This window comes from Notamacropus eugenii, chromosome 2, assembly GCF_028372415.1.
Source record: "Notamacropus eugenii isolate mMacEug1 chromosome 2, mMacEug1.pri_v2, whole genome shotgun sequence".
Taxonomy (NCBI): domain Eukaryota; kingdom Metazoa; phylum Chordata; class Mammalia; order Diprotodontia; family Macropodidae; genus Notamacropus; species Notamacropus eugenii.
The window spans coordinates 119,310,008-119,335,140 of record NC_092873.1 but is presented as its reverse complement, the minus strand read 5'-3'; the positions used below and the strand labels follow the sequence as shown (position 1 = coordinate 119,335,140).

General features: G+C 38.0%; 1 protein-coding gene and 1 long non-coding RNA gene across 2 annotated transcripts in view; one reads left to right on the top strand and one right to left on the bottom strand.

The window, feature by feature from the left end:
• LOC140526332 (uncharacterized) overlaps positions 1-25,133 on the bottom strand; it is a 162,259-nt gene that overhangs the window by 44,326 nt on the left and 92,800 nt on the right. The window lies entirely within an intron of this gene.
• On the top strand, positions 9-23,746 carry LOC140526325 (glutathione S-transferase-like). The gene is made up of 6 exons (XM_072642457.1): positions 9-145; positions 1,669-1,720; positions 7,057-7,189; positions 16,055-16,196; positions 22,129-22,260; positions 23,563-23,746. Exons 1-6 carry the CDS (start codon positions 59-61, stop codon positions 23,728-23,730), a joined length of 714 nt encoding a protein of 237 aa, XP_072498558.1. The 5' UTR covers positions 9-58; the 3' UTR covers positions 23,731-23,746.

Sequence of the window (25,133 nt, the reverse complement as noted above, 5' to 3'; positions counted from 1 at the left end):
CGTCCTGGTCAGATAGTTTGTTCTCTCTTGTTTTTCAGAAAACCAGGAACTGAAAATCATGGCTGCGAAGCCCAAACTCCATTACTTCGATGGCAGAGGCAGAATGGAATCGGTGCGCTGGCTGCTGGCAGCTGCGGGGGTGGAGGTACGGCTTCGTTTGTTACAGTAACTTTTTTTCTTCGGACTCATGAGTATTTATTTACTAGGGAAGTCACAGGGAACGCACTGAATGACTCCCTCCAGAAAGGGGTCCAGTCGTTGTCACCTATATCTTTCGTTCTTTTTCTTAATAGTGAACTGAGACTCGGGAGCAACTTGAAAGTCACGTTTATCTTGATACTTAGTATCGCCTAAAAGTGGAAACAGAGTCTGGTAGAAAGGTCACTGCCCGTGGATTCAGCAGACGTGGGTCGAAGTCCTGGTGATAACACCAGCTAGCTAGACACCTTTAGGCAAACCTTGCATCTCTAAGACTCATTTTCACCATTTGTAAAATGTAGGATTAGTCGGATTAGATTATCTCTGAAATCTCTTCTACTTGAATTCTGTGATTCTATGATCTTTGCCTATATTGTAACATCTCTTAAAAAAAGGTTTTCTGTGCTTTAACACAAAGAATGATAGAGGTTGTGTTTCTGAAAAGATTTAAGCTATCTTCATTTTGGGGGCTTTAAAAAAAATTCAATCAGGATTGGGGAAGGTTCAGATTCGTCATTTACAAGGTCTTCCTAAAGTCTTTGCTAAGTTTCTAAACTTTTAAACATTAATAATTTAGATTGATATGGTAGAAAAAGTTTGTAATAATCTTTCAGGGGGTAATGAATGATTTTTCTCCCTTCTCTTTTATATTGGTAAATCACTTCACCTCTCAGTTTCCTCTCCTGCCAGATGAGGAGATTAGAGGGGATAACCGCCAGTGTCCCTTCCAGCTCTGCCTGCTTCTTAGGAGATCTGAGGACCTGCAGTTCTGCTAATCATAGGACCCTTCTCTGTCACAGGATTGAAAATCCAACTATTTTGTGCAGAGATGTGTAATGTGGTTACTGTAAACTTGAACAAACTTCTTTTTAAATACTGAAAAAGTTCTTTCTGTTGTACCAACAACCTAGGTTAGGCATAAAGGTCTGCAGAGGCTTTACGAGGACCTTGGATGGGGACACACATATTAGGTTAATAGATAATGGATGACTAAATGTATTAAAATTTAAAAAGTAGATTTACAGTTATAGTACATTAAAATTTAGCTGTTTTAGTGTCTATGTTGCAAATATCAATAGATAGAACCCATAAAATAAAACTCTTTGGGTGAGACCTCAGAAATATTGCATTAAGAATGTAAAGGGGGATTCTGAGAATACAAAGTTTGAGAAGTATTGGATGAGAGCATCATAGAATCATAGATGTAGAGCTGGGAGGAACTTTGGAGGTCATTTTGTGCAAGGTCCTCATTTTTGCAGAGGAGGAAACCAAAGCTCAGAGAAGTTATATGATTTGCCCAGGGGTCACCCAGCTAGTAAATTTGTACCTAGGGCAGAATTTGAACTCAGGTCTTTGTGACTCCTTTGTGCTCTACCTGTGATACTAACTAATTGTCCTAGGTGATCCCTCCCAGTGTTAACATTTTATGATTCCATTGCTGATACCCTGGTGTGTCCTTCTCCTTTCTAGTATGAAGAAGTGCTTTTCAAAACACCTGAAGAGTTTGAGAATTTAATTAAGGGTGAGTTCACAGCCCTGCTGTTGTTCTGTATTGCTCCATGAAGATCAAATTAGCTAACGTTGCCTTGGCTGGAATGATACACAGAAAATCTCTAGGATCCCTCCTTGCCCTACAGTTCTCTGAGCTACAGTTGTGAAAAAGTATGTTATAAATCATAGCACAGACGGAGAATTACATGGAATGTAGAGAAGTGTGCTTCTCCGTACTTAAGATGTAGAGTTGGAATTTCAAAATACCCTCATCACAGAAGAAAGTAAAGTTTTTTTCCTCCTGAAACAAAGGGCCATTGCCTTCTGTAGAGGAATGTGGTAGAAATAAAGAGTGATGGGATTTAAGAATGGAAAAGTTAGGTTGCGCTTGAGTCATGTGATTCCATGAGTTCCAGGAAAGACTAGGCAAATGGGAGTTATTGGAGGATTTTTTGCAGAAATAACTTGATAATTACTGTGTGTCCTTGCTGTTTCCTTGAGTATAAAATGGGGATAATGATATATATAGTATGTACTTCCTAGAACTGTGAGGATCAAATGAGATAATATTTTTAAAAACCCTTAGTGTAGCACCTGGCACATAGTAGGCATTTCATAAATGCTTATTTCCTTTTTTTTTCCAGAACTGGGCCCCACATCCCCCCCACCTACTTAGAAAGCAAAACTTTTTCCTCTGAAGCAGAGCCCTAGCTCTCTATAAACTGTCTTTACTTAAGGCAACTAGTTGACGCAGTGGATAACCTGCTGAAGCTGGAGTCAGGAAGACTAGAGTTGGAATCTTTCCTGAAACCCTTGCTTTGTGACCTTTGTGCCTAGTGATCCTGAGCAAGTCACTAAACTTTCAGTCTCAATTTGTTCATCACTAAAATGTTTGAGGGTTGTTGTGAGAATCAAATGAGATAATATATGCAATACAAAGTTCTTTACAAACTAAAAATGCTGGTGATTATTAACTGTGGGAGCCCAAGAGTCAGGAAATAGCAATGTTGTGACATTGAGTAAGGAGAATGAGGGGAGAGCAGACTTGACCTAGCTCAAGAAGGAGAATGGGCAACATGGCAGTCCTAGGCCTTATAATGAACCAAGTAAAACTTTAAACCTTACACAAAGTTCTTTCTTTATAATAACATGTACAATACAGGTGGTATTAATCTCTTTTTACAGATGAGAAAACTAAGGCTCTGAGAGGGTAAATGAATTCTCCATAGCAACACAGCTAGTAAGTGGTAGTGATCCAATTCCAGATTTCTTGATTTTAAGTCTCATGCCCACCATACTACACTATATTATTGTGACCTAAAGAGTACCAGGAAGTTACCATCTGGCTTCTGTTGTAGAGTAGCTCTCATACTTGAAATACTTGCCCATATTCTTGTAAAACATAAGCACCAAGATAATGTTTGCTAACACCAGGATATGAATTAGCTTTCATTCGTTAAATAAACATTTATGAAATGATTAGTATTAGAGGAGCTCTGAGCTAAGTAGCTCAGGAAAATACAAGGATAAACAAAACTTGGATCCTGCCTGGGAGAATTGTAGAATCTAGTTGAGGCAAAAATCTCCAAGACCCTCTCTAACTATGTTCTTAGAATCCTAATTTTTACCCCAGATTCTATATATCATGCAGGGTTAACCCTGTTTGTCTCCGTTTCTTCATCTGTAAAATTAGGTGGAGAAGGTAATGGCAAACTACTCCAGTATCTTTACTAAGACAGCCTTTAAAAGGGTTATCAAGTGGTGAACATTACTGAAAAATGACTAACAAATATGAAATGAGATTGGAAAAGTCCATTGAGTCTGGACTGGAGGTGAAAAGATTTCCTTGGATATTATTCAGGAGACAATAGGAACCAATCAAAGTCTTTTTTTAGCAGCAATGGATAACATGATCAGTCTTGTGTGTCAGGAAGATTAATCTAGTAGTATGTTGGATGGAATGATCAGGAGGTACCTGTTGTGAGGTAATTGCAAAGGAAGCACAGGCTCAGAGTTATGGAGAAAGAAGGTTTCTGAGGTCCTCCAGTCTAGCCCTCTCATTTTACAGATGAGGAAACTGAGATTCAGGAAAGTTAACTAGGTTGACCAAGGTCACATAGGCACAAGTAGCAAAGCCAGGTTTCTGGTTTAAAATCCAGTAGTCTTTAAACCATACCACAGTGTCCCTTCTTATAGGTGAAAAGTAATGAGGACCGAATATGGAGCATTGAGATAATGGGTAATGAGGCAGTGGGGATGGTAAGGCAGAAATGAGAGCACTTGATGACTGACTGGACATGTGAGATAGGGTGAGGGAGAAGTAAAAGATGGCCCTGGAGCTGTGAGCAGGTGTCCCTGAAGATGGTAGTGTCATTGGCAAGAATAAAGAAGGCAGGAAGAGGGTCAGATACTGGTGGTGATTTTTTTGGAGGTGGGGGGTTGAGGAGGCAGAAGATAATGAGTTCAGTTTTAGATACATGGAATTTGAGGTGCTGGTGTTACCTCCAAGTAGAGATGTCCAGAAGGCAGCTTGGAAGGGGGAATATGCTCCCACTGAATCTCTGAGTAAGTCTGGGACCCTGGGTGTGATAGGTGAGCCTTATGTTGCCTGGCAACAGACAGCACACCCTTTTCCTGCCATTTTCAAACTATGCTGTCTGCACACTAGCAATACTCCTCATCTCCATCACATCAGAACTCACACTCTGGCCCTAACATCCTGGGCTATGTGATAGGTGTGTTTGGCCAGTGGGACACTTCACTCCACTGCCACAAATCCTACTGCCAGGATCATATCTTATCTGATTTCTATCTATCCTTTATGCATTGTCTTTCCCCTTTGGAACTATAAGCTTCTATAGGGCAGGGACTGTCTTACTTGTATTTTTATCCCTAGCACTTAGCATTTTCATCGGCATATAGTTAAGTGCTTTAAAAAGACTTTTTAATTCATTCCTTCATGTAGATTTAGGAGTTACACATACAGGATTGATAGCTGAAGCTCTGGGAAAAGGATAAAAAGCATTAAAAGAGAGTAGAGAGATTAAAAAGATTATAAAAAAGAAAACCAAGCACAGAGCCTGAGAGAGTGGATTTTTGCAATAGGAGGTCATTTGGTGACCTTTAACAGCAGTTTTAATACTTTTGTTGGTAGTTTTTGTATCTGTAAGGACAAATGCAAATCACCCCCTCCCCTATCCTCCATTCTCACATGAAAACACTAGCACACAACTGGTATAAAATGGTTTGCATTGGTATGTATATGGTATCCTTGGAGAATGGTAAGTAGTCCAGTTTTACCACTGCATAGGATAAATGAAGAGAATAGATGGATTGAAAATCAATTATTAGGCATTTAATATATAACAACAAATGAAGATAATGCCTTGTATTCTAATGGGGGAGACAACACAGAAGAGTGGTGGTCAGAAAGGGGTATTTTGATTTGGAAAGTTAGTGGGGTGGTGAGTGGAGCCTTAGAGGAGTAGATTGATATAAACTTTCCAGTAGCAATAAATAGACTCATTGATTTGATTGTGGTTCCAGCCTTGGAAAGCAGGTAGAGACTACAAAGAGTATGAGCCATGGGGAGACAGTTATTAATGGACAAGACATCTGGGAAAAGAAGTGAAGCATGGGTGGCACTATTGTGATATAGGAGACTCTTGAAGCACTTGCCAATCCTACAAAGGGCCTCAGATCTAGAGTTCTGGAATTGAAAGGGTTAAGTTTTTAAGGCATCTCCTCTGGGCCAGTGAACAAAGGGAGGTGATGTGGCCAGAAGGATGGGAAGTAAGAAGTGGTGGGATATAAGACTGCAAAGTTTATGGAGGACATGGAAGAGTCTGAATTTCTTTTTAGTCTTTTGGGAATTCTTTAATAGATTTTAAAATGACAATAAAGCTCATACTTTGACAAATATTAGTAAGTAATCTAATTACAGTAAGTCTCTAGAGAAATAAATATGATTTGTTCCTATACAAGCACTGCATTGCCTTCCTATGGTACTAAAAAGACTAAGTTTTAAATTCAGGAAATAAATTTTAGCTTAATGAAAGTCATCCATCTCTACATATCTTACTTATAAAGCTTAAACATAAAATAATCAGATCTTTTATTTCCTTATAAAATAAGTATCCAGTGAAATAAAGGTATGGGGAAGTTTGATGTCATGTGAGCCCCCAAATTATTTTTCAGATATTTCCTTCTAGTTCTTAGTCAATAAGTCCACAGGTTTAAACACTGTCAGTACAAATACAAAATAAACACATTGTACGTCAACAAAGCTATAAATGTGCACTTGATTTTTCATAAAGGGGAGAAAATGTAATAGAAAACCTGACTGAAGATTTAATCATCACGACCCGAAACAGAAATATGTTATTTTATGGTACTGCTTTATCTCTGTAAAATCACAAATATAGCTCCTGCCTTCAGGATAGATATTTCTGCAGAAATAAGGAGTCTACAGTGAAAAGTTTTGGCCATCTTGTTAAATAAACATTCTGAGGTTTGTCTGCTAACTGCTGAAAAAAATTAAAAGAATTTCCAACATCTAGTTTACTTATCATTTATCACATTGAAACAGAAGAGTACTAATGTGTTATACATAAAAGTTACATTACAAAGTGGGAGTTATGGGAGTTTTTTGTGCAAAGAAGTAACTAAATAATAGTCATTTTTTCAAAAGACTAGTTAGGAGAACAGATTGGAAAAGACAGACTGAAGGTATGGAGATCAATGAGAAACATCTTGAAACAATCTAGACGGGAACTGATGAGAACTTATGGTAGTGGGAGCTGGAGAGAGGAAGAATCAGTCTGTCAACAAGCATTTATTAATAAGCATCTACTGTGTACCAGCTACTATCTGAGGCATGTCAAAGATGAAAAAATGAAAGTCTTCCTCAGTGAGCTTATATTCTTTAAAAGGAAGCAATCTATATAATAATTTATATGGTACCTTAAGAGCTGCAAAACTCTTTATAAATTTAATCTTTACAACAACCCTGTAAACTTGGTGCTATTATAACCCCTAATTTACATATGAGGAGGCTGATGCTAATAGGTTAAGTGATTTGCCCAGGGCCACATGGCCAGCAAGTGTCTGAGATAGGATTTGAAATCTGGTCTTCTTAATTCCAAGTCCAGGACACTGTGCATTATGACACCTATGTGAGTTAACATAGGGGAAGGAAATAAATATATATTAAACAGGTCTTGTACCCTTCTCAGGCCTCAGTTTCCTCCACTATAAATGAGATAGTTGAACTAGATGACCTCTAGCGTCTCTTCTGGTTCCAGAACTATGACCATGCTCCAGCGATGGGGAATAAGCTACTGACTTGACTTTTCTTTCTGTTTTCAGGTGGAAATCTAATGTATCAACAAGTGCCAATGGTTGAAATGGATGGAATGTATATAGTACAAACCAGAGCTATCCTGAAATACATAGCTGCCAAATACGACTTGTATGGGAAGGACCTGAAGGAGAGAGCACTGTACAGTAATCATTGCATACTTATAATAGAGCACAGACACTGCCTTTTTCATTTTGGGAAATATCTCCTTAATAACTGAGATTGGCCATTGATTTGTCCTGGCTCACATGGCCAGTAAAATTCAGAGGCAAGATTTGTACCTAGGAAATCCTGACCGAGCTTTGCTATTTATTTATTACAACCTCTGCTCAGAATGAAATTGTGTTGAACTGTTATCTTCTTTACTGCATAAAAGCAATAATGCTCTTATCAGCATGTTAGGAATATGTAAACCTTTCTAACTTCCTTTCACCGTCTGAGATTCTCTTGGTCTATGGTGGGCCTTTTGTACTGGATTATCTCTACCAGGTGGGAGCAGCAAAGTAGTGGCAAAGTCAAAGGAGAAGAAAAAGTCTCCAGCTTCACAGTAGACAGCTGACTACAAAGTAATGATATTGGCTTTTGTAGACTACTTATCAATCAATAAACATTTATTAGTCATCTGCTATGTGCCAGGCATGTGCTAACCTCAAGCATACAAAAAGGCAAAAGACAGTCCCTGCCCTCAAAGAGCTTGTATTCTAATGGACTGCTTATGGAATACATTCCCAATAATATTTTAGGGCCCATATGCAATGGGCTAGTTTGCTTGGGAGAGAATAAATAATGGCTTTGGATCTCAGAAAAACCCAAAACAATGGTAACAATTTAAAAATAATTTTTATTGATTTGGAAAAGCACGAGTTAAAAACAATAAATATCTTCACTACTTATTAACTCACTAAAGTGAAGGTGTTTTAAAAATTAGTGTCTCTGTTCATTAACTCATAGAGAGGCCATGCTGTATAATGGAAAGCAACCCATATTGCATTCCAATCATCAAGAAGCATTTATGAAACACTTAGTATATGTTAGGTGCTGTTCTAGGCTATATGGGTACAAAAAAAAAATGAAAATATTTTGAAACAAATTTTATTCTCAAGGAGTTTTTATATTCTGGAGTCAGAACTGGATTCAAGCCCAGGCTTGGACACTACCTGTTGCACCTTGGAAAGGTTATTTAACTTCTTAGTGTCTCCTTAAAATCATAAGTGACAGGTGATTTGTCAATTTGTATAGCTGAGAGAGAAGGCCATGCTGATGAAATTAAAGGTCCAGACAAAAACACAAAACCAGAACAACTAATGCTGAATTCTGCTTTACAATGGTGATCACGAAAGTGTGAGCTAATTGTGAGCTCCTTGAAGGCAGGGGCTATCTTTTGCCTCTTTTTGTGTATGGAGCATTTATCATAGTCCCTGCAACATAGCAGGCTCTTAATAAATGCTGACTGATTACTTTTGTAGGTTTTCTTTTTATATATAGATATTTTAATTAATTTATTTATTTTAGGTTTTTAACATTCATTTCCACAAAATTTTGAGTTCCAAATTTTCTCCCCATCTCTCCCCTCCCCCACCCCAAAATGCCAAACATTCTAATTACCCCTACCACCAATCTGCCCTCCCTTCTAACATCCCTCCCTTCCCTTATCCCCATCTTCTCTTTTGTCCTGTAGGGCAAGATAAATTTCTATACCCCATTACCTGTATTTCTTATTTCCCAGTTGTATGCAAGAACAAAACTCAACATTTGTTCCTAAAACTTTGAGTTCCAACTTCTCTTCCTTCCTCCCTCCCCACTCATCCCCATTGAGAAGTCAAGCAATTCAATATAGGCTATATATGTGTAGTTTTGCAAATGACTTCCATAATAGTCATGTTGTGTAAGACTAACTATATTTCCCTCCTATCCTGCTCCCCCCATTTCTTCTAGTCTCTCTTTTGATCTTGTCCCTCTCCAAGAGTGTTGACTTCTAATTGCTCCCTCCTCCTATTGCCCTCTCTTCCATCATCCCCCCACCCTGCTTATCCCCTTCTTCCCCACTTTCCTGTATTGTAAAATAGGTTTTCATATGAGTGTGCATTTTATTCCTTCCTTGAGCCAAATGTGATGAGAGTAAGCTTCATGTTTTCCTTCTCACTTCCCCCTTTTTCCCTCCATTGAAAAGTTTTTCTCTTGCCTCTTTTATGACAGATAATTTGCCCCATTTGATTTCTCCTTTTCTCCTCCCAATATATTCCTCTCTCACCCCTTAATTTTATTTTTTTTGGATATGATCCCTTCCTATTCAACTCACCCTGTACTCTGTGTGTGTGTGTGTGTGTGTGTGTGTGTGTATAATCCCAACTACCCAGATACTGAAAAAAGTTTCAAAAGTTACAAATATTGTCTTTCCATATAGGAATGTAAACAGTTCAACTTTAGTAAATCCCTTGTGACTTCTCTTTCCTGTTTGCCTTTTCATGCTTCTCTTCATTCTTGTGTTTGAAGGTCAAATTTTCTTTTCAGTTCTGGTCTTTTCATCAAGAATGCTTGAAAGTCCTCTATTTCACTGAAAGATCATTTTTCCCTCTGAAGTATTATACTCAGTTTTTCTGGGTAGGTGATTCTTGGTTTTAGTCCTAGTTCCTTTGACTTCTGGAATATCATATTCGATGCCCTTCAATCCCTTAATGTAGAAGCTGCTAGATCTTATGTTATCCTGATTGTATTTCCACAATACTCAAATTTTTTCTTTCTAGCTGCTTACAATATTTTCTCCCTGACCTGGTAACTCTGGAATTTGGCTACAATGTTCCTAGGAGTTTCTCTTTTTGGATCTCTTTCAGAAGGTGATCTGTGGATTCTTTCAATATTTATTTTGCCCTCTGGTTCTAAAACATCAGGGAAGTTTTCCTTGATAATTTCATGGAAGATGATGTCTAGGCTTTTTTTTTTTTTTGATCATGGCTTTCAGGTAGTCCCATAATTTTTAAATTGTCTCTCTTGGATCTATTTTCCAGGTCAGTTGTTTTTCCAATGAGATATTTCACATTACCTTCTATTTTTTCATTCTTTTGGTTTTGTTTTGTGATTTCTTGGTTTCTCATAAAGTCATTAGCCTCCATCTGTTCCATTCTAATTTTTAAAGAACTATTTTCTTCAGTGAGCTTTTGAACCTCCTTTTCCATTTGGCTAATTCTGCTTTTTAAAGCATTCTTCTCTTCATTGGCTTTTTGAACCTCTTTTGCCAGTTGAGTTAGCCTGTTTTTTAAAGGTGTTATTTTCTTCAGCATTTTTTTGGGTTGCCTTTAGTAAGCTGTTGACTTGCTTTTCATGATTTTCTTGCATCTCTCTCATTTCTCTTCCCAATTTTTCCTCCACCTTTCTAATTGATTTTCAAAATCCTTTTTGAGCTCTTCCATGGTCTGAGACCACTGAATATTTATTTTGGACATTTGGGATACAGAAGCCTTGACTTTTTTGTCTTTTCCTGATGGTAAACACTGTTCTTCCTCATCTGAAAGGAGGGAGAAGATATCTGTTCACCAAGAAATTATCCTCCTATAGTTTTATTTTTTCCCTTTTTTGGGCATTTTCCCAACCAGTTACTTGACTTTTCAGTCTTTTGTCAAGAATAGGGTATACTCTGGGGATCTGTAAGATCTCAGTTCCTCCAAGGTGGCACAATCAAGCCTGTACACTGGTCTGGGAGCAAGTAGAAACTTTTCTGCCCAGAATATGTGAGTAGTAGAGTTTCCTCTCCACAACCATCTGGTCTCCAGTTCTGCTAAGCCAGCACTGAGGGCTGAGATTCAGATCAGCTGCTCAGTTCTCCCAAGAGCTCTAGGTGGGGGCAGGGCCACCTGTAGGTTTTCTAAACCAAGTGAAAATGTCCTTTAAAACAGAGGTTGATGTTTTTAAAGTCCTGAATCAAGCTTTTCTCTTTTTCCATTCCAAATAAGATCCTGTCAGTCTGTAGATATTCCATTTTCCATATCTGGGCCTTAACATATATGTGACTGATTAGACAGAGTTCTTATTTTGTGGTTTGTGACCTGGTTTATTTAAATATTTTGATAACTGATAACTGTTTTTCAACTTCATAGCTTTCCTTTGTAATATTATATATTTTGCTTTATGTATTTAAAATATTATTCTAAGAAAGGGGACATAGACTTAATGACACTAGACTCTTAAGAGGGTTCATGATAATAAATTAGGTTAAAAATCATTGGGTTAGAGGAAAAGCAGAAAGTGTTCAACATAATAGGATCATAGATGCAGAGCTGAAAGCAACCTTAGAAATCATCTAGTCCAATCCCGTTATTTAACAGATGAGGAAACTGAGGTTCAAAGGTGTTCATTATCCAATTTGATTTGAATTGCCAGTGATGACTATTTTTTAAATGAATAGATCTGTTTCAAGAGAGTGATAGCAATTTTAAAATAATACTTTTTCTGTAGCTAGGTCTGTTCTTCAAGGTAGGTCAAGTATTCAAAGCTTCTCCAAGGGGTTTCTGACCAAGTCCCTGCTAGCACAAATGTTACAATTTTTGTGTGACCTAGGATTTCATTGGCAGAGGGAATTCCAGTAAGGAAACTCTTTCTAACAATACAAGTCAGCAACAACTATGATTAAGAGTCTTAGAGAGTTACTTTCAGTCACTTCCTTAGGGTCATGCAGCCAGTATGTGTCTTTGGGACCTGAACATGGGTCACCTAATTCCAGGGCTGCTTCCAAAATGAGGGGTTCTTAACCTGGGTAACAGGAACTTTATTGTTTTAATTTGGTGACTGCAATTCAACATAATTGGGTTTTTTTGTAATTCCGTGTGTTTTATTTTATGCTTTCAAAACATTATTCTGAGAAAGGGTTCATAGGATTAACTAGAAAGGGCTCCAAAGAGGCTTATGACACAGAAAGGGCTAAGGATCTCTGCTTTTTACTTCTCCATGATGAATCTTAAAGTCCACACTATAATGATGAATTAATAGCTTATGTATGACATCTTTCTTTGGTATGTCATGACAATACTTTATACTTTCAAAGTATGTTCATGGACGAGATTTCATTTTGTCCTGACGTTGATTCTGCAGAATTATGATTCCCATTGTATGAGATCACTAAGTCCCAGGGAGGAGAAATGGCCAAGAAATGGCCCAAAATCCTTGGGCTATTTTGTATCAACACTGGGATTGGAACTCACGTTTTCAGAGAATCCCAGAATTTTAGAAGCAAACTGTATCTCAGCAATCATCTCATCCATCTAGATTTTCAAAATCTCAGCTAGTGTTCTTTCTGTAGTTCCATTTGGGCTCATCAAAAGCAACATGCTTCTTCCCTTTCACTCTGGAGAGGGATCATTGGTGTTAGCAAAGGTGAATTGTTGAAACTGATTTTTTGTTCCAACAAAAGGGTCCCGTGACTGAACAAAATCAGAAACTCTATATGCCTAGAATGTATTTCCTTCTCATTTTCACCTTTTAAGGCTCCTAACTTCCCAAGGCTCAGTTCATGGACTACCTCCTATGGGAAGTGTTTCATAATTTCCAAAGTAGTACCTACTATAGAATTTGATGATAATTCTTCATCAATTTATCCTTATATATCCCCCAAGGACACTGTAAGCTTCTCAAGGGGAGGGACCGTTTCATTTATGTGTTTGTATCCTCAGGCCTACCACAGGATCTTATACATACTTCACATAGCTGCCAAAGAAGAGACACTGTACGTTGAGTTGGAAGATCTATGCTCAAATCTTACCTCTGATGCATACTACTTATGTGACCTTTTGTCATTACCCTGATTCTCTGTTTTCTTATCTGTAAAATGGGGGTAGGTTGGACTAGTTGCCTTTTGAGGTCCTTTCTAAACCTACATCTGTGATCCCATATTGTTGTTGTTCAATCATTTCAGTTGTATCCAACTCTTTGTGACCACATTTGAGGTTCCCTTGGCAAAGATACTGGAGTGGTTTGCCATTTCCTTCTCCAGTTCATTTGACAGATGAGGAAACTGAGGCAAAGAGACTTGCCCAAGGTCACACAGATAATAAGTGACAGGCTGAACTTGAACTCAGGTCTTCCTGACTCCAGGCCTGGCACTCCATCCACTGAGACACCTAGCTGCCTTATGACTTGAGTTCAAATCTCATCTCTTATGCATACTGCTTGTGTGATTTTTGACTACTCTGGTCCTTACTTTCCTTATCTTTAAAATGAACGGGTTGGACTAGTTGGCTTTTGAGGTCTCTTCCAACGTTGTGTCTATGATCCTGTCACTTAAGTTCGAAACTCATGTTGAGGCTTACTATTTGTATGACTCTAGAAAAATCACTAAACATCCCTGAATGTTGGTTTTCTCATGTGCAAATTGAGGAGTATATTAAGTGGCTTTTGAGGCTCCTCTTGTTCCATTCTGTAATCCTGTATTTTCAGAGCACAGGTATGACCATATTTTAAAAAGAATAAAGATCTTATATATGGTGACCAACAATATCCCAAAATCAGGTATTTTTCTCTGGTCCCCACTAGTCCTCAAGCCAATTCTCAAAAGGGTAATTATGTACCAGAGGCTGCATAATACTGTTGAATCTCTAGGCGAAGAAAGTAAGTTGCCAAAAAGGGTAACTGCATTATGAATGAACACTGGGCAACACTAATCCTTAAAACTAATCATCCTCCTATGAGCAATAGTCATCATGTTCCAAGCAATCCATGGACTTGTGCCTTGGACCTGCACAAGGACTCCTCCTGAGCATACATCCCACCTCCAGCTGCCACTGCAACAAGAAGTAGGCATTGACTCTGCCTAGCTTTGTGAGGAGGAAGTGCCTTGGGGAAGGGAATCAGGCTTACTTTTAGCTGGAGCAGTCCCTAAGGAACCTTAAGACTATAGAGACTGTGCAGATACCCACTCCATCTACCCCAACACCCCCAAAATGGTACAAGCTGATGCAGTCCAGTTATGGGAGAAAGAACTATGGAAGGAACTAGGTCAAGAGGCCAAGGTGTTTGCTTGTGCCAGGTCTAAAGGAAAGGAAATTCAAATACAAGTGAAATAGTTCTGTCCAACCCAGAAGTTACTTAGGCTTGGGACCCAGGCCCTAGTCTGGGAAAAACATATCCTTCAACATGAAAAGGGATTGAGGCAGATTTGTAGTACAGCCCTGAGAATATACCTGCCAATAAAGGGAGAGTTTCAAGAAGTGAGTAATAGGGTTTAAGGGGAAAAAAAGCTAAATAAACCAAGGAGATGAAATTTAAAACACTAAGGCTCAAGCAGATAAATCAACAGAGAAGACATGCAAACTAGAAAGAACGATGAATACTTACTAAAGTCTCCAAAAGATGACCAAGTTCTGCAAATGTCACAAGACAAAGGAAACTGAACTTTGCTCAAAAGCCTCTAGGGGTTCCCTAATTCTACATAAAATACAAACTTTTCTGTTTACATTGATAGCCATTCAAAACTGGAGTTAAGCTCCAGGCTATGTCTTTTTAGGTTTCTCACATATTGCTCACTTTTACACACTACCTTCCAGCTTTTTGCCTTTTTGCTGCTTCACAGTATTAAGTCTTCAGTCTCTGCCTTTTCAAAAGCACCTGGGTCCCCATGTCTGCAAAGCCCTCCCTTTTTACCTCTGCTTCTTAGAATTCTGAGATCCCTTCAAAGCTCAACTCAGGGGCCACTTCCTGCAAGAGACTTTTGACCTCCCTCATTTCCCATTCCCTCTCCAATTATTTTCTGTTTGTTGTATATGAACTTTTCATTTACCTATATGTTGACATCTTATTTCCCAAAATAAGATCTAAATTCTTTCAACCGAAGGACTGTTTCTTTTTTATCTTATCTCCCTAGCATAGTGCCTGGAACATAGTTAAGTGATTAGTAAATGCTTATTATATATACATAAAAGAGACTTAATAAATGTTTGTTGACTAGAGTGAATTAGAACCATCACTCTAAGTGACAAAGTTGGTAGCACTGTAGGGGCCACCTTGAACCTCTTCCCCTATAGGAACTGTCCCTATGTTTGAAGTCATTTCATTATTGCCACTCAATTAATAAAGTCAATTTTGAACTTTCTTTGCCCAGTTGACCATTTCTTGGCTCATTCCAATACTGCATATTTCTTGGGCATTAATTATGTTCTCCACATTTGTTACGTGATGAAATTTACATCTTTTGAGCTCTGTGTTTCTGAACATTCCTGGGGAATAAGCATTCTTTTCAGGAAAAAAACTCAAACAACTTTGATTTTAGGTAGTTGGACACTGAGCCACATGCCTTTTAGGGAGGAATAAAATGAAGTGTGAAATAATAGATGACAGAACCAGAGATTAAGAGCAGGAAGAGACCTTAAGAGTCTTCTAGAGTCTTCTAGTCTAAACTCTTCCTTTTACAAATGAGGAGACTGAGGCATAGAGAGTTCACGTGACTTGCCCAAGGTCACACAGATAGTAAGTGACATATCTAGGATGTATGTTAGACCTGGAGTCAGGTGGCTAGGTGGATAGAGTGCTGACCCTGCAGTCAAGAAGGCTCATCTTCCTGAGTTCAGATCTGATCTCAGACACTTACTAACTGTGACCCTGGACAAGTCGCTTAACCCTGTTTGCTTCAGTTTCCTCATCTGTAAAATCAGTTCAGAAAGGGAATGGTTAATCCACTCCAGCATCTCTGCCAAGAAAGCCCCACATGCAGTCACAGAGAGTTGGACTTGACTGAAATGACTGAACAGCAATAACAGGAAGACCAGGTTCAAACCTTGTCCCTCACACATACTAGTTATGTGACCCTGGGCAAGTCATTCTCTGAACCTCAGTTTTCTCAGCTCTAAAATGGGGATAATACCTGTGGCACCTAGCTTATAGCATTGAGAGACTCAATTGAAATAATGTAGTTAAATGCTTTACAAATTTTAAAGCTTTTTCTGTTTCTGTCAGTTGTTATTAAGTGCTTCTTCAGTCATTTCACCTAGTAATTGTATTTTTAATTATGCCATTTTTCTTTTCTAGTATTGACATGTATGTGGAAGGGATGAGGGACCTGAATGACATGATTATGTACTTCCCATTTTCTTTGCCTGAAGAAAAACAAAAGAATTTCAACTACATCATCGAGAGAGCCACTGAAAGGTTCTTCCCAGTGTACGAGAAGGTATGGACGATACGATGCCTGGATAGTCAGTGAAATTACACGCACCTTCCCTATTTCATTCTGAGAAAATATGTCACAATGCAGAAGCATTGGAGGCCCCAAGGTACGGAAGGATGACTACTGGTGCTGTAGACAGAGGATCTAAGTTCAGATTCGGTCTCTGACACTTTTTGCTTATGGCAATGTGGGCACATCACTTACTAACTCTGAACTTCAGTTTCCTTACCTGAGTATGTCATGTCATACCTGCTATGACCCTGGGCAAGTCACTTGTTCTATCTGGGCCTCAGTTTCTTCATCTGTAAAATGAGGAAGCAGGACTTCATTATCTATGATCCTATGAATTCATAAAGAGCTAGAAAAAGGGAAAATAAGATAGGCAACCACCTAGAACTCAGCATCAGGGAATGCAATGAAGGCTACTTAATATTCATCTTTTATATTGAAAAGTTATGTGGCTAGTCCTGGCGCTGATCTCCTTGAGTTCTTATGAACCTTTTTAGACTGGTAAATGAGAGAAGGGCTGGTGGCAAAATTCCATGAGGTCTTTCCATAAAAATGGAATTTTTCTGAACCTATACAAAGTTGCTACAGTCTAGTTCTTTTGGGACTAAGACATACTAAGTCATTTAGTACATACACACATTAATTATATCAGAAGATGTGATAGCATTAGCCTATTCACAAGCATTTATTAAAGAGTCAAATGCATACCAGGGACTGTGCTCACCCCTGAGGATACAAAGGCAAAATCTGAATAGATCTTGCCCTCAAGGAACTTACATTCTTATAATTAAAAGTGCATGAGAGAGTGTGTAGGTGTATGTAAGTATGTATGTGTGTGTGTGTGTATGTGTATATATAGGTATGCATATACACACATAAATGAGTACAATGTAATTTGGGGGGAAGACATTCCTAAATGTGGGGAGGGGCCGTCCGGAAGGTCAGGAGGTGATTTTTGAGATGACCTTTGAAGGAAACTTGGGACTCTAGGAAGGTTTAGGTAAAGGGTGAGTACATTCTGGGAATGGGGGCCAAACTGTGGAAACATATGTAGTCAGGACTTGGGATGCCTCCTGGGAGGAACAGGAAGAAGGCCAGTTTGTCTGGACTTTAGACTGTGTGAATGTGAATATTGTGAAATGAAAGATGAAAGGGTAGGTTGCTGTTAGGTTAGAAAAAGCTTTAAATCCTATAACGACAGCATCTTACACTTCTCAAGTGCTTTATGATTATCAAATAGTTTACAAGCTCGATTTTACTTGATCCTCACAACAACCCTGTTAGGGGAGCAATGTGAGTATCATGCCCACTTTATGGATGGTGAAATGGAGTCTCAGAGAAGTCCAGTGACTTGCCCAAGGTCACCCAGTAACTGGCAAAGCTAGAAGGAGAACCAAGGACCCTCTGGTTCCCAGTTGAGAATTTCATCCATAAGACATCTGTTCTAAGTTATTAGGCTGTGAGTCTACAGATCATAATTTCACTGAAATGTGGGAGGCAGCAAAACGTAACACTAGGTTTGGGATCTGACATCCAGGTTCCAATTCTAGCACTGCCATTTTCTACTTGTGTAGGTTGAGGAAATCATTTCAACTTCATTGGGCTCCTTGTCTTCACCTGAAAAATAAGCTAGTTAGACTAGGTGATCTCCAGGTTCCTTGTACAACTCAATCCTATATGTTATTCTGAGTGGCAATGAAGTGACTGTTTTGCACAATTATTCATTATACTTTAAGGATATGTACTGTGCATTACATTTGTCTATGTATATTATTGTATTCTTCTCCTGGTATATTACAAGCTCCTTGATGACAGAGATTAGATTATTTTTTGCCTTTTTATCCTCATCACCTTACCCAGTGCTATGCATTGTTGTGGTTGTTCAGTGGTTTTCAGTTGCATCTGACTCATCGTGACCCTATTTGGGATTTTCTTAGCAGAGATACTGGAGTGGTTTTATCATTTTCTTCTTCAGCTCATTTTCCAGATGAGAAAATTGAGTCAAATAGGGTTAAATGGCTTGCCCAGGGTCATATAGCTAGTAGAAGTCTGAGGTTGGACTTGAATTTCAGAAGATGAGTCTTTTTTACTCCAGGCATGGCACTCTATCCACTGTGCCACTTAGATGTCATGCATGTAGGAAGTATTTAATGTAATTAAATTCAACAAGTTCAGTTGTTGAATAATGTCTGAAACAGAAAAATCTGTTGTACCAGACTTGTTATACAAATTGTTGTGTTGTTACACAAATTGCCTAAATCTATGTCAGAGTGGAGAGAAATTTAGTCATGGGTCTGTCAACTTCAATTTGTGGTGCCAGGTAATTCACAGACTCCATCATAGGATAAAATCTATTTAAAAATAATTGATGTTTTGGTCCTTGGTGAAAAAAAAAAAAGGTGTTGTGTTAAGAAAATTTTAGAAATAGTACTGTCTCAATAACCTACAACTCTTGAAGGCAGATTGTCAATACAACCTGAAAATATGGTTAGCAGATGATCCCATTGGGCTCCTAATATTGGTAAAGGATAGTGACAAAAAAGGGAATCTGATTATGCTGTAAACTATATATAGGGGGTGGGCAACCTTTGGCCTTGTGGCCACATGTGGTCCTCTAGGTCCTCAAGTGCAACCTTTTTACTGAGTCTAAGTTTTACAGAAATAATCCCCCTTGAGGCCACAGGTTCCCCACCCTGGTGTTTTTCATTGATTGCCATAGCCAGAAGAGACCTTAACTTGTCCTTGGGATTTGTAAATTTTGTTTTCGAAGTTTTGTGACTTTCCTTAAACTTAAGGATATTTCCTTTCGGTTGAAATATTTCACTCTCCTCCCCCTTCCCCCCAATCCCTCCCATTCTAGGATTTGTTGGTTTTTCCCTCTACTGAGATTCCCTTTTCTGGCTATCTTGGTGTCTCCTGTAGGATTCCAAATATATTATGCAAGCCGACTGTCTGTAGGTTATTACCTAAAAGGGTATTGACTGCTGTTAATAATACTGTCATTGTTAAGGGCTACAAATATTTTAAATTAAAGGGAGAGGTGCAAAAGGTATTGAAGAAATTAAAACCTGAAAAGCAAAAGCAAAGATAATTCTTTCAAGCAGCAATAAGACCTGGAAATAATGCCACTGAAGCAACTTATAAAGTAGCTTATATACTCAGGACAAGGGAAGCCATCCACTGAAGAAGAAATTGTGAAAGAATGCATTGTTGAAGTTGTAGCATGCTTAGACCTCACCCCCACCCCAATAATATTTGAAAGTACAATTTCCTCTTTCAAGGAGAACCATGAACTAATTTAGCAGCATGAATTAATCTTCAACCTAACAGAACAACTTCATGCAATACTTAACAAAGAAAATATATATTATTCAATCACTTTGGATGAATCAACTGATACTGACTCGGTGTGAGTTGTAACAAAAGATTTTCTTTGCTATGAAGTTATTTGCTTGGACACTCTTGCGAACAGAATGTGGTAAATAGATATCTTCAGCAATTTTCAAGATAAATGTCATGAAGGACTGAATTTGGTAAATTTGATGAGTGTATGTACAGATGGTACACTTTCCATGACTGGAAATCATCAAGCATTTATTGCAAAGATTAAAAACAAGTATTAACAGATCTGGATGCCCTAATTTCTTCATTTGTATCTTGCATCAGCAAACTCTCTGTGCTAAAGCTACTATTTTAAGTAACACGTGGCAGTAAGTTATAAGTATGGTTAACGATATTCGTGCAAATGCAACACTGGATCGTCAGTTTCATAACATGCTAAGAGTTGACCGATGAAGTAGTCAGTGTGGATTTGCCATATCATTCTAAAGTGTATTGGCTGTTTCGGGGACAGGTGTTTGACAAAATTTTCTCTCTGCAACACAGGTAGTTACATTTTATGAAGAACAGAATCCGCAATGTGAATTATTGAAAGAAGATTTCTCTAGTGTCATGAAAATGACTTGAATATTTCCATGCTAGGTAAAACTAAATTCATATATGATGTGTGATAAAAAAAAAATCCAGACATTTTGAAAACTGTCTTTTTTCAAGACACTTCTTCAAAAGGAAATTTTGGATGAACAGCTACCCCAGTTAGTAAAGGTCACTGATGAGCAGGATGATATATGCGAATCATCTGAAGAATATGCAGCTGTTAAAGACTTATTAATTGGAGAATACAATGAAAGGCTCACTGACTTTGAGAATTTTGTCACACTCAAATTAGCATTTCAGTCTCCCCTGGTTGATATCACCAAGGTACCTAAAGAACCACAGATGGAATTGATTGAGCTCTCAGTAGATGCCATTTCAAAGTCATTGTTTGATGCTAAGAAATGATTGAAATATGGAAACATGCAGTAGAATCCCCATGCCAATGCCTGAAAAATGCTTTCATGCTTTTCAGTCACTTATTGCTGCAAATCTATTCTGCTACCTAACCCAAATCAAGATGCCTTCAAGGTCACAGAAGATTGATACCCATCTAGAGCATCAACTGAAATTGTGGACTTCCATGCTGCAACCATATATTCAAATGCTTTCCAGCAAAAGAGACACACACAAAAAAAGCAGACACAACAAAGTCCTTAAAAGTTTAGTTAACTTGAAAATGAACAAATAGTTTTCATTTTTTGAAATTATTAAGTACACGGTAGTTAGATTTTTACAAAATAATGTACATTTCAAGTATATCTAAATGAAGTTTCTTGAATGTGGCCTCATTTGATTACAGCTAAATATTAATGTGGTCTTCCAACATGAAAAGGTTCCCACCCCAGTCAAGAGCTTTAGAACTTCTTCCACAACAGGGGTGCCTCAGGCCTAAGTCTTCTCAGGAAAGCTAGTAAGTACCACAGTGCAAAAGGAATCCAGGTTTCCTAACTCCTGGTCCAAATCTCTTTTCTTTTTAAAAATTTTATTTTATACTACAGTGTATCTCTCCCTCTCTCATTTGGAGTAATTCATAGTGAGGAATAAAGTTCTGCTGTTTGGAAAGGAATTATTTTGCTTACAAGAGCGATTGTACCAGGCTATACATTTTTATTTTAAATTTAATCATCAACAAACCTAAAAATCTGAATATACAAAGAAAGATTATATAAGAAATTGTAAGCTTTTATAAGCTATCTCATACCTGGACTGCAGTAGCCACTTGATTGGTCTACCTGCTTCCATTCCAGTTCATCTTACACTTAGATGTAAAAATAATCTTTATAAAGTGTTAGTCTAACCATGTCCTTCTCCTATTCAAAAAAACTCCAGTAGCTCCTTATTACTTCCAGGATCAAATATGAAATCCTCTATTTGGCTTTTAATTCCTTTTCATACCCTTACCCCTTCCTACCTTTCCTATCTTCTTACACTTTGCTTCTCCCCCACTTCCACCCCAGTTACTCTGAGATTCAACAACATTGACCTGTTTGCTGTTCTGAACAAGAGACTCACCACATCTCCTGACTCCAGCGAATTTTCACTGACTGCCTCCCATGCTTGAAACTCTCTCTACCCTCACCTCTACCTCCTGGCTTCCTCCAGCTCTCAGCTAAAGTGCCTTTTGCAAAGAGCTTTTTCCAGTTCTCCTTAATTTTAGCGTCTTTCTTCTGAGGCAGTTCTGAAATTAACCTGTCTGTATGTAGTTGTTTACCTGTTGTCTCCTTGATTAGACAACATCCTTAAGAGAGGGAACTTTTCTTTTTGCCTTACTTTATATGCCCACCACTTAGTACGGACCCCAGTATATAGAAGGTGTTTGGTAAATGCTTGTTTCCTGTATAGCTAAGAAGGTAGAAATAAAATCGCTCTCTTATCTCTTTCTACTCTATGTTTTCTTCTGTATATTTTGACTCTTTCCATTATCATACAAGTAATGTGTCCTATATTGTCATACATTCTTTCCCTTCTCTTCTTGTCACTGGTCCTACAGGCATTAAAAGACCATGGGAAAAATTATCTCATTGGCAACCAGTTGAGCTGGGCAGATGTACAGCTGCTTGAAGTCATCCTAATGGCTGAAGAACTCAAGTCTGGCATTCTCTCTGCATTCCCTAAGCTTCAGGTAATTCCATCAAAAGTGGTCACCATTTATCTTCTGCATAACCATTGCTTTACATGTTGTCTTCCCCTTCAGTTGTCAGCTCCTTGAGGCAGGGATGGTGTTTGTTTTTTCTTTTTGTCTCTAGAATTTAGTGTAGTGCCTAGAGCAGCACAATGGATGATTAATACATGCTTGCTAATTACTTGACTTAAAGATATGGATTTCTCTTGTGTGGTTCCTTTCTCTACTGACCCTAACTCTATTTATCTCCCAAAGCCTCCTTCAAAGATGGTCTTCATGAAATGCTGTGGCCCAAAACCGTCATCAGTTGTTGAGCACCCTTCTGGTGATGAGTCTTAATGAATTTGGCTGAATGTGTTTTCAAATGGTGGGCAAAAAGCCCAAGGCCAGACCCAAAGCTCCAAGTCTTTCCAGCTTGGTGGGACCAACTAAAACTTTCATTTTAATAGTATAGCTTTTGAGAATTATTGGTTCCTTCAACACCACTTTGAGCAAACAGAGGAGGATTTGAATGGTAGACATGTTAGAACAAGGCCCTTAATTTGATAAATTCCTCAATTTATTCACTAACAAATCAAGAGTTATCACCTATTATGCACAAAATACTGTGCTAGTCTCTGGGAGTAGAGGTAGGGAAATATAAAAATGAATGTCATGATCTTTTGGGCTTACAATCTATCAAATTTTGCTAAAGCTTTCCTTTTTTATTTCCTAGGTAGCTGATTTTATTGTGGGCAGGGGTGGTTTGAGGCCACCATTCATTGGTATAGGGAAATCCTGTTGGGCAAACTCAACCCTTCAATGAAAATCAACACTAAGTGTAGCTTAAAGTGATAGAGGAGTGTCAGGAAGCAATAAGGTTATGTGACTTGCTCTGAGTCACAGACCTATGTGTTAGAGGCAAGACATGAACCCATGCCTTCTTTGAATATAGAAGCTAATTGGTGTTCCATCCACTACCTCAAGTTGCCATTGCCAATTTGGCTTTTTTAACAAGCTCATACAAAAAATTAAGGCAAAAAGAAACCTATGTGGGATATATATTTTGAAAAGAAAAAGCTGTTTCTTCATATATTATATAACTAGAAAGGAGGCTGTATGCATTTGTGGAACAGGGAGTTCCTGAGGACTTTCAAAAGTCACTGCCCACAGAGAGAAAATTCTTGACATAGCTTTCCCCCAGGATGAAATATTTTCCAAAGGGTCTTGGCAAGAGCAATCCTGGGGCCCTGCTCCTATGTGTAAGGGTAATTGCTTCACTTACAAGTGATGTCATGTTTTGTTTTTCTTTTTTCATTTTAGGAATTCAAAGCTAGAGTCAGCAAGCTACCCAATATTCAGAAATTCCTTCAGCCTGGTAGTCAAAGAAAACCGCCAGAGGATGAGGCAGGTTTGGAAGTTGTAAAGTATATATTCAAGGTTGATGAACACTTGTATCTTAAGCACATGGGGCTGACCATTCACAAATAAAAAATTCTGAAGAGCACAATTGATCTTTGTTTTCATCTGTAGTCATGTTCACAGAAATATTAGGATGTGCTCTGGTGCCATTCCTAGGTTCAGTAACTTATGATTCCTTCTTATAGAGCTTACTATAAATCAGGAAACCTAATCTTTATATTGCTTATTATAAAACTTCATTTAATTAGAACTTCACCTTACTCAGAGTTGTAGAATCACAGATTATGTTCACATTTTTATTCCAAATTTGGTAAATGCCAAATTTAGAGCCAGAAGGGAACTTAGAAGTTGAGTGTCATTCTCTTTCCAAGCCTTCTCCCACCTCCTCCCCAGTTCTTTTTACTGGAAAAATAATTGAAGCCCAGAGTAGTTAACTGACATACTCCAAGTTTCCACATATACTAAGTGTGTAGAACAGGGATTTAATCTCAGATCATGTATAAAATGTGGATAATCATAGCATTGAAGAAGCCATCAATGAATTCCCTAAAAGAAAAAAATCTCCAGAGCCACATACATTTACAAGTGATTTTTTGTACCCTGCAACTTTGCCAAAGTTGTTTATTAATTCAAGTAATTTTTTACTTGAATCTCTGGGATTCTCTAGGTAAATCATCATATCATCTGCAAAGAGTGATAACTTAGTTTCTTCTTTGGCTATCCTAATTCCTTGAATATCTTTATCTTGTCTAATTGCTACAGCTAACATTTCTAGTACCATATTGAATAATAGTGGTGATAATGGACAACCTTGTTTCACCCCTGATCTTATTGGGAATGCATCTAGCTTATCCCCATTGCATATAATGCTTGCTGAAGGTTTTAGATAGATACTGCTTATTATTTTATGGAAAGTTCCCTTTATTCCTACGTTCTCCAATGTTTTTAGTAGGAATGGATGTTGTATTTTGTCAAAAGCTTTTTCTGCATCTATTGAGATAATCATGTGGTTTTTGTTAGCTTTGTTGTTGATGTGATCGATAATGCTAATAGTTTTCCTAATATTGAACCAGCCCTGTAGTCCTGGTATGAATCCTACCTGATCATAATGTATTAATCTCGTGATAAGATGCTGTATTCGTTTTGCTAAAATCTTATTTAAAATTTTTGCATCTATATTCATTAGGGAAATTGGTCTGTAATTTTCTTTCTCTGTTTTGTCTCTTCCTGGTTTGGGTATCAAAACCATATTTGTATCATAGAAAGAATTTGGGAGGACTCCTTCTTCCCCAATTTTCAAGAATAGTGTATGTAGTATTGGAATTAACTGTTCTTTAAATGTTTGATAGAATTCACTTGTGAATCCATCTGGCCCTGGAGATTTTTTCCTAGGGAGTTCATTGATGGCTTGTTCAATTTCTTTTTCTGAGATGGGGTTGTTTAAGTATTCAACTTCCTCTTCTGTTAATCTG

Excerpts from the sequence above, each read along its gene's own strand:
- LOC140526325 (XM_072642457.1), top strand. The coding sequence starts at position 59 with ATGGCTGCGAAGCCCAAACTCCATTACTTCGATGGCAGAGGCAGAATG. Across the intron at positions 1,721-7,056 it reads GTTTGAGAATTTAATTAAGG|GTGGAAATCTAATGTATCAA; the intron begins GTGAGTTCACAG and ends TTCTGTTTTCAG. Across the intron at positions 16,197-22,128 it reads TCTTCCCAGTGTACGAGAAG|GCATTAAAAGACCATGGGAA; the intron begins GTATGGACGATA and ends CTGGTCCTACAG.